Source organism: Hyaena hyaena, unplaced genomic scaffold (genome assembly GCF_003009895.1).
Source record: "Hyaena hyaena isolate Hyena2069 unplaced genomic scaffold, ASM300989v1 scaffold_158, whole genome shotgun sequence".
In the NCBI taxonomy this organism is placed as follows: Eukaryota; Metazoa; Chordata; class Mammalia; order Carnivora; family Hyaenidae; genus Hyaena; species Hyaena hyaena.
In genome coordinates this window covers 2,686,759-2,700,123 of record NW_024080790.1, presented here as the reverse complement: position 1 = coordinate 2,700,123, position 13,365 = coordinate 2,686,759, and the positions used below count along the sequence as shown (strand labels likewise).

Below are 13,365 nucleotides of genomic sequence, written 5' to 3'. Positions count from 1 at the left end.
ATTTAGGTGGATGGCATAGAAGTCAAAAACATGTTCTTTGGAGCCAGACTGCCTTAGTTTAAGTCCTAGCTCTGCCACTTACTTGCTATAAAACCTTAGGCCAATAACTTAGCCTCTCTGTGCTTTACTTTCCTTGTTTATAAAATGGGGATAACCATAGTACACCCACTTTATAGGTTCTCTAATATGTTTAGAACAGTGCCTGGTATACAGTAAATACTATATGGTATGAGCTCTCAGGTGGTTATTATAATTGAGAGGTCACATGTCTGCACAGACAATTCTGAGTTCAGAAAAGAGAAAGAACTCAGGGGGTTGTTGAGACACATTGAAGTAGAGGCCTAAATTTTACTCAAAGAGTTGGGTGGCGTTTCATTAAGTATGGTGAGGACAAAATTACGTGGCAGAGATATACAGAATATGCATCCAGAAGAAGGCAATGACCAGCCTGGCAGGGCTGATGGTTCATTAGGGGGCTAAATGGGACATGCAGTTGGGATTAGGTTGTCAGAAGCTAGGCATGCCTTATTTATGGTGACAGAAGAGATCAAGAGAGAAAAACTCTGAGAAGATACAATGTAGAATCTGAGGGGATATCCAATCAACAGATACTTCACAAAAACCATTCAGGTCAAAGTCAGGAGGTGTGATCTGCAGTAGCAGGGTAGTGTCCCATGGGAATCAGCCTCAGAGAGTTAAGGTTGTAGCCTAGTAGCATTAGAAAAGTCAGGGCTGAAATTTGAGTTCAAGATACCAAGCCATGAGCAGTGGTAAGGGAAGCTGACAGGGGCAAGTCAGGGTCTTAACTCTAGCAGGATTGACATCACTAGGACAGAGCCTCTAGCAAAGGAGACAAGGAAGAGGTTCTGAAATAGTTCTGGGGACAAGGTCCAGGCCATACCTATTTCCTGTGTAATGTGTTGCTGAGTCCCAGAGTACAGGGCTAGAACTTCTTAAGTCCTCCCCACTGAAGGTCAGTGTAAGTTCTCGAAATTCAAGTAGGATCAAGTTCTTTCATGGAGTCAGGTAGTCTCAGTGGAGAAACCAGACTATGGCAGAGATTGGGACTCAGGCACTGCTGACAAGTGATGGAGGACCTTAAATGTCAGACAACAGGAAGACTGAACTTATCTTTCGAGCTTCTGCATGCCTGGCTGAGCACATATGGACTCCAGGGTTAGAACACTTGAGTGAAGGGCCATTGTTGGTGTAACTCAGGCCTAAGGTCACTTAAACTCTCTGTGCATCAATTTTCTCATTCTTAAATGAGGTCTGTAATTACTGCCTTAACTCTTTCATGGGGTCATGATGAGTAGTAAAAGCAGAACTGTAGTATTAGTTTATCCTTCTACAAAATAAAAGTAGGTAAAAGTGTTTCATATATGATGCTCATGGAAGGCTCACTAACCAACTCCTGTTTCAAAGATAGTGTATCCTATTGCTTTTGCTTTGATGACCAGGAACTTGTTGCCTGTTATGCTGGCTCCCTGGTTGGCTGCATTTATATAGAATATGCCATTTTTCATATAAATCTTCAAAGTTGTAGTCTGCTAATAATTCACATGATGGGTCAATTCCCTTTAATCTTCTTTTTAAAAGAGGTTTTTTCATGTTTATTTATTTTTTGAGAGCGAGAGACAGAGTGCAGATGGGGGAGGGGCAGAGAGAGGGAGACATAGAATCTGAAACAAGGCTTCAGGCTCTGAGCTGTCAGCACAGCGCCCATTGCTGGGCTTGAACTCACTAACTGCGAAATCATGACTTGAGCCGAAGTCAGATGCTCAACTGAATGAGCCACCCAGGTGCCCCTTCATTGCCAGATTTCTTAATATGCCATCAAAGCTTTCCCACTCACCCTGTGCCTTCTCTCTCTCTCTCTCTCTCTCTCTCTCTCTCGTCTTCTTTCACTTTCTTTCCACCAACTCCACCTTCTGCCCTCAAAAGGGGCTGCTTCATGCCTATGTGCTTCTGTTCCCATGCTGCTGTTCCTCTCAGCCCATTTTATGTGCTTGGCAAACATTTATTCATGTTTTAAGCCTGAGCCCCATGCCACTTCCCTTATGAATCTTTTCTCAACAGCACACACCAGCCTTGCACCCTACCCACCTTCCTGCAGATCTGACCTAGTAGCTCCACTGCGCTTCATTGACCCACAGCAGAACGCTTGTTGCAATCGTCAAGTATATCCCATCTCTCCCTTTTAGATTCCCTGAGGGATCATCCCCAATACCCATCACAGCACTTAGCACCTAGTAGATGATCAGTAAGTGTCTATTCATTAGTGGAGTAAATGGGTGGGTTAGTAAAACCTATTTCTCTGATGCATGGACTGCTCCTTAAGGAGCATGTGGAAGTATCTATCTCACTGATTTCATTTTTCCTTCTTAGAATAACAGGGAAGATGAGACAAGTGAGACACTTGGGTGCTCTGGAGCTCTTCAGGGTTGACTATCAGTGGCTTGTTCTTTGGTACTTCCATAGGGATTGTTAACCTTCCCTCTGATGGTCCCATCCAGGCAGCTGTGTCATTGACTGGCTGGTTTCCAATAAGTCTGTTCGGAATCGCCAGGAAGGCCTCATGATTGCCTCCTCACTGCTCAATGAAGGGTACCTGCAGCCTGCTGGAGAAATGTCCAAGAATGCAGTGGATGGAACTGCTGAAAACCCTTTCCTGGACAACCCTGATGCCTTCTACTACTTTGTAAGTGAGAAACGCTACCCCTTTACTCTTCTTGTGATGAGGGCTGCCCTGCATAGCTTCTAGGTTGGTTTTAATCCATATCCACATGTGCAGAAGAAAGGGCCCAGCCCTGTAGAGAACTGCTAGATGTCTCTGATTTGTCCACCTCTGCAATGCCTGCTATATCCACTTAAAAGAAAAATATTGTTTACTTGGATAGTTTCTTTTAAAGTGACTTTTAAAACTTTATTCTTTTTTTAATTTTAGAGAAAGAGAGAGAGAGAGCACTGAAGGGGAGAGGGGAAAAGGGGGAGAGAGAGAGAGAGAGAGACAGAGAGAGACAGAGAGAGAGAGACAGACAGACAGACAGACAGAGACAGAGTACAAGCCAGGGGAGGGCAGAAAGAAAGGGAGACACAGAATCTAAAGCAGGCTCCAGGCTCTGAGCTGTCAGCACAAAGCCTGACGTGGGGCTCAAACCCATGGATCATGAGATCATGATCTGAGCTGAAGTCATACGCTTAACTGAGTCACCCAGGCACCCCTACAATCCACTACACTTAAAATAAAATGCTTTCATCCACGTCCCCTCCCCCAATCATCTTGTTTACCTCCCATGTATGCTTACCACAGATTAGGAAACACTGTATTGCCCAATATGGACCTAATCTTGGGCCATATAAGAAAGCCAGCAACAATGGATTTCTAGGGGGATTTTGGTAGTTTTGTTTCAATTTGGGTTCATAGCACAAAAGCTAGGAAGCCAAATGAGGGAACCATCGCCCTACAAAAATGAAGTGAATATCCCCAAGAGAGTTTCATTTCATTTTGGGGGAAGTTCCACTGTCAGTATTTTCTTCTTTCTAGACCTTTGATCTGGTTGTTTATAGCCATTTAAATGTGGGATTCTAAAAATACCTACCAGAGTGGCTCTTCTTCCTCTGTGTGATTCATTACTTGCTTATAGCTGAGCAAGGCCTAGTTTGCTTTTGACCTTAGAACTTGAGGCTGGACACATGATGTTCTCAGTCTTCTCAAAGTGGAAGGGGCTGAGTGGTAAACATCATAATGGAGATTGTGTTATGCAGTGTTTCATAAACTAGCTAAACTCTACTTTCAAGGATGTGGCCATGAGATGCCAAGAGAAGGAAGGCTTTGAAGGAAGAAATGTGAAGAGCTAGACTTAGAATACAGCTTGGGGAACCCAGGAGGATGAAAGGATATTGACAAGATCACACCTGAGTGGAGATAAGAGAACATCTAGCAATAAGAAACAAGCATCCAGAGACAAGAAACAGTAGGAGGGGAAATGAGCTAACCAAGGACAACATGAAGTTTAGGATATGAACCACAGTAGGAAGGAGAAAAGGAACCTACTCCAGTGGCTGGAGGGGAGATGAAGGGAAGAAAGTACAAGGACTCATATGCCTAAGACTGATAAAACAAACTTGCTGCTTGGTTTCCCAATAGCCAGACAGCGGGTTCTTCTGTGAAGAGAATTCCAGTGATGATGATGTGATTCTGAAAGAAGAATTCAGAGGGGTCATTATCAAGCAGGGATGTTTACTGAAGCAGGTGAGTGGCCACTACTATTCTCTCCAGTCTTTTCCTCCTTACCAGTTTCTTTAATTTCTAAATTACCAAATGGCATTTGGTTTAAACAAACCAATACACAACTAGAAAATGAGCCCTGCAGAGTGAAAGACAAAAAGCTAAGCAGATGATCAAAGTGACCTTAGGACAGGAGGACTGAGGCAGGTAGGGTAAAAGATGCATCTTAAAATAAGGAAACTTTTCTTTTTTTTTTTTTTAAAGTTTATTTATTTACTTTAAGAGAGAGGATGTGTGAATGGAGGAGAGAGAGAGAGAGGGAGAGAGAAAGAGATTCCCAAGCAGACTCCTCACTATCAGTACAGAGCCCTATGTGGGGTTTGAGTCCATGAACTGTGAGATCATGACCTGAGTGGAAATCAAGAGTCAGACATTTAACTGACTAAACCATCCAGGCACCCAGGTAAACTGTTCTTGGGGAAAAGAAATGTTTTCTGGGGCGCCTGGGTGGCTTACTTGGTTAAGCGTCCAGCTTTCGCTTAGGTCATGATCTCGCGGTTTGTGGGTTTGAGCCCCGCGTCGGGCTCTGTGCTGACTGCCGGCTCAGAGCCTGGAGCCTATTTCAGAGTCTGTGTCTCCCTCTCTCTCTGACCCTCCCCTGCTCACGCTGTCTCTCTCTCTCTCCTAGAAATAAATTAAAATGTATGTATAAAAAAAAGAAATGTTTCCAAAAAAACCCCCAAAAGACCTTTCATAAGCTGGAAGAAATCAATTAGCTAAAAGGTGCCAGCCGAAACACAGAGATGTTTCACAGTAAAAGTACTTCCACTCGCCTATCCTTTCTTCTTGCAAGGTGACCAGGAAACAGGAATAGGCCACACTCAAAGAAGAAACATTATTTACCATCAAAAGCAAAGAAGTCATATTCCAGACTGTGGGTAGGTCATGGGGAGACCAAATTCAGGGCATGCCTGAAGCCAACTCTGCAGGAGCTGTAGCAGACAAATGTCAGATCCAGTCAGAGGGCACGCACTCAGTCCTGGGGGGCAGGACATATGCAGTTACCAGGTCTCCATAGGCACAGGCCATTGTCAGTCTGGGAAACAATGGCTGGGGTAAATCGAAGAGCTCTAGTTAGTTACCAGGTGCTAAGGCACAGGATGCCAAGAGGTAAGAGAATATAAGGGCTGGGGCTGAGTGAGGAGGCCAGGGTCAACACCTGGTAGAGGAAAAAACAACAGGAAGACATGAGAATATCCAGGGTGAAAAAACTGATGCTAGCATATGGTATCATAGAAAAACCAAAGCTGCTTCATAAGGCCAAGGTTTTAACTTCCTGGCTGTGCTGTGATCTGTCTTCAGGGCACTGCTTAGTATATAACTGTGGGACTGAGATTTGACTTACCTCATAAGAGAACCTTGAACTTTCGGGGTGAAGAGGGAAGAACCAAAGTTGACCATATACAAAAAATGACATTTAAAAAAAGAACTTTGGACTAGTTGAGATTAGGTGTAGATACAGATTTTGAGTTTCATTAGGGAAAGGGGAGCATTAGTGTGAAACACAACTTAACATCAGGTTTTGAGAACACAGGGTTCGAAGAGATAATACAGCAAGGATTTAGAAAGAATTCACAGACTATTCTAATGAATTTCATGACAAGGTGACCACTGACTAGATTAAAGGGGAAGTATAGGAGCAGGGCCAGCCTTCTCTAGGGAAGGCTCTGGCAATTGTCTGTGGGTAGAGTTTGCCCATTGCCAGCTTCCTCTGGTTCTGCCAAGCATTCTCATATTCCTGGCTTTTTGATTACAGGGGCTGGAAAGTGGATGTTAAGACAAGAGGAACTTGGGAAGGAATTTCATTATTTCCTTATTTTGTGGATTCTGTCTATAATTCTATCTTAATCAGTTGTGACTTTTCTTGAATTAGTTGATCTGACAAGTGTTAGTCTAAAGTGGATCTCTGAGAAAACTGAACATGAAGATTGAAAAGGGGTAGACAAAATCTGGGCTGGACTGGAGTCATGTCTTGGCAAAGCATCCTAATGGATACCTGTATGGTCAAAGATTTGACTGAGGGTAATCGTTATCTGCGTGTGTGTTGAAGATAGTGGGGACTTGAAGGAGGCTTACTTCTGTGTTTTTCCTCACCTTCCTTTACTTGGCTTTTGATAAGTGCTATTTAGACTTAGCTAGCCCAATTGGCGCACATTTTAATCCTCCAGGGATCTGTTAAAATTGCACCCAAGACCAATAAAACCAGAGTCTTTGGATTTTAGAGCTTACAGAATCAGGTGATTCTGATGTGTGTCCAAGGCTGAGAATCACAGAGCTAGCCCTTTTCTTCAAAGCTAACTTATCCTACCGTCAAAATACCACTATTTATATAGTCATTCCTCTTAGCCTCCTTTTACTATGGAGAAAACAGCAATCAATGTATATTCAGAAACTTTGTTTTTTCACAATATTCTTTCCTCTAATTTTTGAGGGGGAGCGAGAGGGAACAGAAACCTCTTCTATTTTGATTGATGGCCACACTTAATGTTACCAGTCTCTTAGCTCTGTGGTTTATAACCCCGGTTCATATCATAATCACCTGAGGGAATTAAAGAACTTCTTAAGTGTCACAAAGCTAACCCACTCTGTGTCTGCTGCTGGGAGTTAGCAGGGTTAATGTGTGTAGAAGGCTTATCATATAAAAGGACACCTGTGTCCCACACCTCACAGGTGGGAAGTAACTGTGTCCAATTGGAGGTCTGTCCTACCCCCTCCCCCCCATTTTTCCCACTTCTCCCATCCAAGAGGAAATTATTCTACTTGGGGGATGTAGCAAATTTGAGGATGATTGATAGTGAATTATATTCAATATAATTCCCTTTTATATAGATTCTTCTGTTATGACAATGAACAAAATATACGGTTTTTAAACCATGTGTAGATATTTTGATGAGGAGGTACAACATATCATATGTTTTTCTCATACCTTCTACAGAGTTCAGCATCCTTCTTGGTCTATAATAGATAATAAACATTTGTAGAGTGAATTAAATTGAATATAAGTAGCTGGCAGGTCAGTAACAACTCTTAGAAGCCCCAGGCACGCCCCAGGGTTCCTTAAAATCTCCCAGGAAATACTCATTAAATGAAGAATGGCCAGATAATGCACTTACTAACCTTAAACTTTTCAATGGGTCACATTGTGATGTCATTGAGGGCTTAAAGGCAATAGGTAGTCGGCCAGGGTTTGCTGATTTCACATTTTCTTGTTGCCTTCCCCTTCCACTGATTCACAAGAACTTGTTATTCACCCAGTGATTGCATGCGAGATCATGAAATGTGTGTCTATAGGTCAAGAGGAAATGATGTAGGGCAGAAGCTTTAGCATTCTCATCTTTTGGGCAAGATTATCTAAGGCAAAGAACAAGAATTCATTAAAAGAATTTTAGAAATTGATGCTTTGCAAAAGCTATTTTAGACATGACATAACAGAGAGAAATATGTCTGTTCTCCCATATAACTCTATAGGATTTCTGGCTCCCACCATTCAAGCAAGTAAAAGCCGCTTTGGAGATGAGCTCCTTGACCAAATGCTTGGCCAAATAACTTAAACTCATTCTTAAAATCACCCTTTAAACTCCTTAGGCCTGGCATCATGAAGGAGACACCGTTTGCTAAAATCATAAATTTTTCACTTTTTTTTCTATAGGAGTGCAGTGAAAAATATTGGAAAATTTTTGTATGTAAAATGTGTATATGTCAATATGTAGTGCTTTAGAATTAAATTATATGCTTCATATTGGCAAGATAGAAACTATGTATCTTCAATTCATATATATATATATATGTATATATATATATATATATACACACACACACACAGATATATATTTGCTTCTGGAGATATTTAAGTCATTTGAATTTTCTGGGGGAAATAATGAAATTAGGTTTACCACAACATTTAAAAAAATTGCTTTAAGCTGATTGAAGAATCTGGATAATTTAAGGTAATTACAAGCAGATATAAGGCAGTTTCCATGGTGAGATTCTCTGTATCAGGCATGGACTGGGCATTGGAGGAACAAAGGTCAACAAAACATAAGTCCTGCCCTCTAACCCACAGTCTGGATGGTGTCATCGTGTTGGGAAAGCCCAGTTCCTATTTGTTTTCGTCATGTCTGTCACATTGACGATTCCTTCCCGTTTCCATTGTTGCTACCTGACGTTAGTCCCTAACAATTCTATGCTTGGATTGTTGCAATAATTTCCTAATGAACTTCTTTTTACCTTAGTATCTTTCCTCTGGGTTATCTTTAACCTAGCCAGCTGGTCCGTCCTATATGTGGTCACCATATTAATCTTCCTAAAATGTGACTGTAATCTTTCACCTCTGACTCAGAAGCCATCAGCAACCACCCCCACCTTTTAAGTCTCTTTCCACTTTCGCCTCATGAACCCTGCATTCCAGCCAGACTGGTCTTATTCATCAATGTCTGCATATGCCTTGTATGTTCCCATTGCTGCTTTTTTGTTGTTAAGTCTTTCCACCCACCTCTTTCCCATCCATCTGCCTCCTGTATTCTCTGTGGAGAAGTGCAGAGGCTCTCTTTGACATCCCAAACCCACAATGACATATCCTACATTTAATTCCCTTGAAATCCGTTATCTATGCCAATTACTTGATTTGGACATTTACTGTTTTATATTTCCACATAGATTATAAACTCTTTGAAGCATAGGGCTATGTCTTAACCTCTTTATATCCTCCATGTTACCTAATATACCACGTATGTACATTGTATAAAATGCTGTCTTATATAATACTAAAGCTGGAAGACAATCTTAGAAATAATTAATCCATAATTTCATAACATTCAAATTGTTCATTGGCTGTAGTGCTATCTCTTGGACAAAGACCTGGGTTGGGGCCTTGTTTCCTGGAGTTGGCATTTCATCTTTTTCTTTTTTCAATTCAACAAAGCTTACAATGTAGACACTGTATGTACAGAGTACTGCTAAGAACTCATCATGCCACTTGACAATAAACTATTTGTAAAAAAAAAAAAAAAAGAATATACAGAACAAAGTAGGAAAAAAAAAAAAGAACTCATCATGCCTCTTTTTATGTTGATCTTGGATACAGGGACACAGAAGGAAAAACTGGAAAGTGAGGAAGTTCATTCTGAGAGAAGACCCTGCCTACCTGCACTACTATGACCCTGCTGGGGTGAGATCCTGTGGTCAACAAATCTACTGCACTCAAACCTCCAGTGGATCTGGGCTTTCCATTCTCCTTTCTGCTCTATTTGTATCTGCATTTACTCTGTCCCCTACCACTTCTTTTTCTCCTACTCTCCTCTAACTTTTCCTCTCCTCTCTTAACTGCAAATGTCTGCAGTCTTAGGCTTTGAGGCCAGCAGAAGCTCAGGGATGAAAGAAAATATTCTATATTGTCATTTATTTGGTCAACTCGACATAATTAGTTTTTGTTTGCCCCAATCTGAAAATTTCAGAGGCAGTCAACCAGTCCAATTCATTGTTCCTGGTTTAATATGCAAAACAGTGATAATTCCTCCTCCAGGCCAATTTGGATGAGAGCATTGTTTAATGCTCTCCTCAGCCTCTGCTTACAGTGCAGGGTTCTTTGATTCCCTCCCTTGAAGGTTATGTTACCGGGTCAGTGACATGGGGCCAAAGAGTTCTGGAAACATGCAATGGCTCTCTCATGGGACCTGGCAATGCAGTCTCTCCACCTGCCCTGCCACTTTCCTCTACATAGGAAACTCAGATTGACCTGTGTCTCCTCATCTAGCCTCCCTGAGCAAAGTAGGGGGTGGAGGATCTCGAAGAGGTTTTCTTCAGTCTTCTGCTCTTACCCATTTGGGGTGCCCTAATCTATATCAGAGTGAGTCTGTGTGGCTTTTGTGCCGACAGGATAAGGTATGTTCATGCATTGTACATTGGAAACATAACGAAGGACTCTTCTCTTCTCTAGGGGGAGGATCCCCTGGGAGCAATTCACTTGAGAGGCTGTGTAGTGACTTCAGTGGAGAGCAACCCAGATGGTAAGAATGAATTTTTGTTTGAGAGAGGTTTCCTTTCCACACCTGGGTGTCCTGAGCTGACAACAATCAATAATTCACTTCATCAATCAGGCTAAGCATGAATTAATTTCTGTCTGGAAACCTGGGAGAAAACAAGAGTTATTTTCTCCCAGATGCTGCCTGGTCTCTCTGGGCCTTGGAGAGAAGTGGCTTTGTGGATGACCTGAGCAAATCCTTGAGCAATGCTGAGAAAAACCCTCCCCTCGGAACTGGCTTAGATGGAGAGACTTGTTACCTCCCGATGCCTGTAATTGAGCTATAGCATTCCTTAAAAGGGACCTTTTACATATCCAGACCAGGAAATCTCCCACAGCAAAAGGAACATTTGTTCAGTGAGGCAGTGAAGTGAGTGGAAAGTGCACTTGCCTTGTAGTTATGTCTGTGCTAGTTAGTTAGTGGCATGGTCTAGGGTAAATCACCTAATGCCTCTGGGTCCCAGATCTCAAGTCTATGATGCAGCACATGAAATAGCCATGCTGGTGTTGACTGACTTCACAGCTGCAGGAATGAAGGGTATCACAGGGGAGATATGGTTTAGAACTCCCCCCCCCCCGGTTTTGCCATGTCATTTTGGGTTTATGATGTTATAAAGGCTGATGGGAAAACACTACAGCTGCAAAAGTCTAGATTTTGACTACTCCTGGATCTGCTCACTGTCTCCTCCTTATGGAATTACAATTTTTGATTTGAGGTGGATGTTTTAAGTCTTTGTCGCACTGTTGGCCGGTTAACAACCTTTGGATCTCTCAACAGAGACTCTAACTTAGCCTCTGATAAAAAAAAGTTCAAGCTTGTTTTTTTGTTTTTTGTTTTTTTTTTTTTAATGGAAGTGGGTCTGGATTTTCATTTTTGTTTTTGATTTTAATATATTAGAGTCAGTCCTTGGTTTATATTATGAACGGAGGAAAAGTAGTCATTAGGTTCTCGTAGAGGTACTCATTAGATGTAATTGGTATGCAGAAGTAGGAAATTTAGTTTGCTCATAAACTGTAAAAGAAACTGTAAACTGTCCTTGAGTATTTTACTTATTTCTTAAACATATACCACACACAATTATATTATGTACTTAACTATAAACACTATATCTATCTATAGGATTAGTATACTATAGTATATTACAGTATATATAAATGCTATATATAATTATACAATAAGTATATATGATCATACAATGATGATAAGTTTGAAAACCACATATTTAAGTTTCTTAGAATACGAAAAAAGCTAAAATTTCATTCCTTGCAAAAGGAGGGTGAACTGGGCGGCCTCTCTCTGCCCTTTGTCATTCACTTTCTTTTTCACCAGGCAGGAAAAGCGAAGAAGAAAACCTGTTTGAGATCATCACAGCTGATGAAGTTCATTATTTCTTGCAAGCGGCCACTGCCAAGGAGCGTACTGAGTGGATCAAAGCCATCCAGGTGGCCTCTCGGACTGGGAAGTGAGAATGTTTCTGCAGCTCATCATCACTCTCCCGAGGGAACCCCAGGGATAAGCTCGGTCTAGGAACTGTCCACTTCTGGCAACAAATCAATGAGAAAGGGCCCAAGGTTGGGAAATTTTCATCTGCAGAGGTTCTGAATGTAACTAACCACATGCCACGTCCTGTTCACCTGCACCAACCACATTGCTCACTGAAGCTTCTCCATGTCCCACCACGCAGATATAACAAGCTGTGTGGCATGGCTTCACTGCTTAACCTCTCCAGGCCCAAGCTTAAAGACCAAAAGTCCTGTGATTCTAATACCCACGGAGGTGAAGTGTATCTAGTTGTGTAGCTAGTGTCCCTACTAGGCTCAGTCTTGGCCTTCAGAACCTGAGATACTCTGCCCTTTAAAACTGTTCCCAATCTACACTTAAAGGACTAGGCATAAACCTCCTTTTTTCTTGTTCACCACCTTCTCTTAACTCTTGGCCATTAGATCGTGTTTCAGAATGAAGGAGAACTTTCTTCTTACTTCCTCACTCTAACCAGAAACTTCCTGAAAGTCAGTGCCACAGTGGTATCTTTTAGGTTGAAGCCTTCTATCACTTACTATAGCCTGGGAAGTTATACCTTCTGAGAAAATGACCCAAGGAAGCCAGGAGTAAACAAGGGGCTTTTCCATGCCCAGAAGCCACCCAGAGCAGGTATATCCCACTCCTACTCAATGCTGACCTGAGATGGGTGTATTTTTGTCCCTTCCCAGAACATTTCTCTACCATTGGCTGTAACTGGGGGGTGGGGGTGGGGTCTCCATACCTCTGAGATTCTCTTTCATTTGAATGTTTGCACAAAAAAGTGGCCAGATGGGTTCCATCCATAGGTCTCTCCATGCATGGGGGGTCTGGAGACTGGCTGTCTAATGTATATCCCTCAGTTCTAGAGGCTGCAGGGGCTGGACTGAAGGCTGGAAGGTTGGATGATGGACTTATATAAAGATAATATTGAGAGGACTTAAGCCCAGACAGAGCTCACTGAGGTGGCCATCAACACTGTGTAGCATCTTTAATTCTCCAGTTAATGATATTGTAGTGATACCTGAACTTTAAGCCCAAGCTGTAGCTGCTCCTGCTTGGCCTTCACAGGGCCTCATGAACCCATTACCAATCAGAGTAATCTGATCTAGATTCAAATTGAGTACCTGTTTTCAACTTTTGACCCTGTCCACCAACTAGTGATTTTAACCCCAAATTGAGAAAAACCGAACAAAAAAACCAAAACAAAAGACCAAACCAGGTATGTATGTGAAGGTGCATTTTCCTACTTCAGATTTGTAACTTTAAGGCTATAGGAAGAAAAGGAGAGCAGAAAATTCTTCCTGATTTTATCAACTCCCCTCCCTCCCCCAATTCCACATAATATCCATGAGGTTATTCCTACTCCTGAATTGTTTTAGCAATGGCCTAGAGGTAAAAGGCTATCTTTTCTCTGATTCTTTAGTAAGCTGTCTTTTTAGAACATGCACAAGTTTCTCTATTCAGTGTTAAAAGTATTTATTGATATGGAGTCAACTTTATGTTTTGAAATAAACATGACCATGTTTAACATCT

General features: G+C 41.8%; 1 protein-coding gene across 1 annotated transcript in view; it reads left to right on the top strand.

Moving 5' to 3' along the window:
- The window catches only part of PLEK (pleckstrin), a 26,308-nt gene extending 12,943 nt beyond the window's left edge, over positions 1 to 13,365 (top strand). The window contains exons 5-9 of the mRNA XM_039239576.1: positions 2,517 to 2,701; positions 4,151 to 4,255; positions 9,375 to 9,458; positions 10,227 to 10,296; positions 11,641 to 13,365. Coding sequence (XP_039095507.1) covers positions 2,517 to 2,701; positions 4,151 to 4,255; positions 9,375 to 9,458; positions 10,227 to 10,296; positions 11,641 to 11,777 — 581 coding nt within the window. The 3' untranslated portion in view covers positions 11,778 to 13,365. The remainder of the gene's footprint in view (positions 1 to 2,516; positions 2,702 to 4,150; positions 4,256 to 9,374; positions 9,459 to 10,226; positions 10,297 to 11,640) is intronic.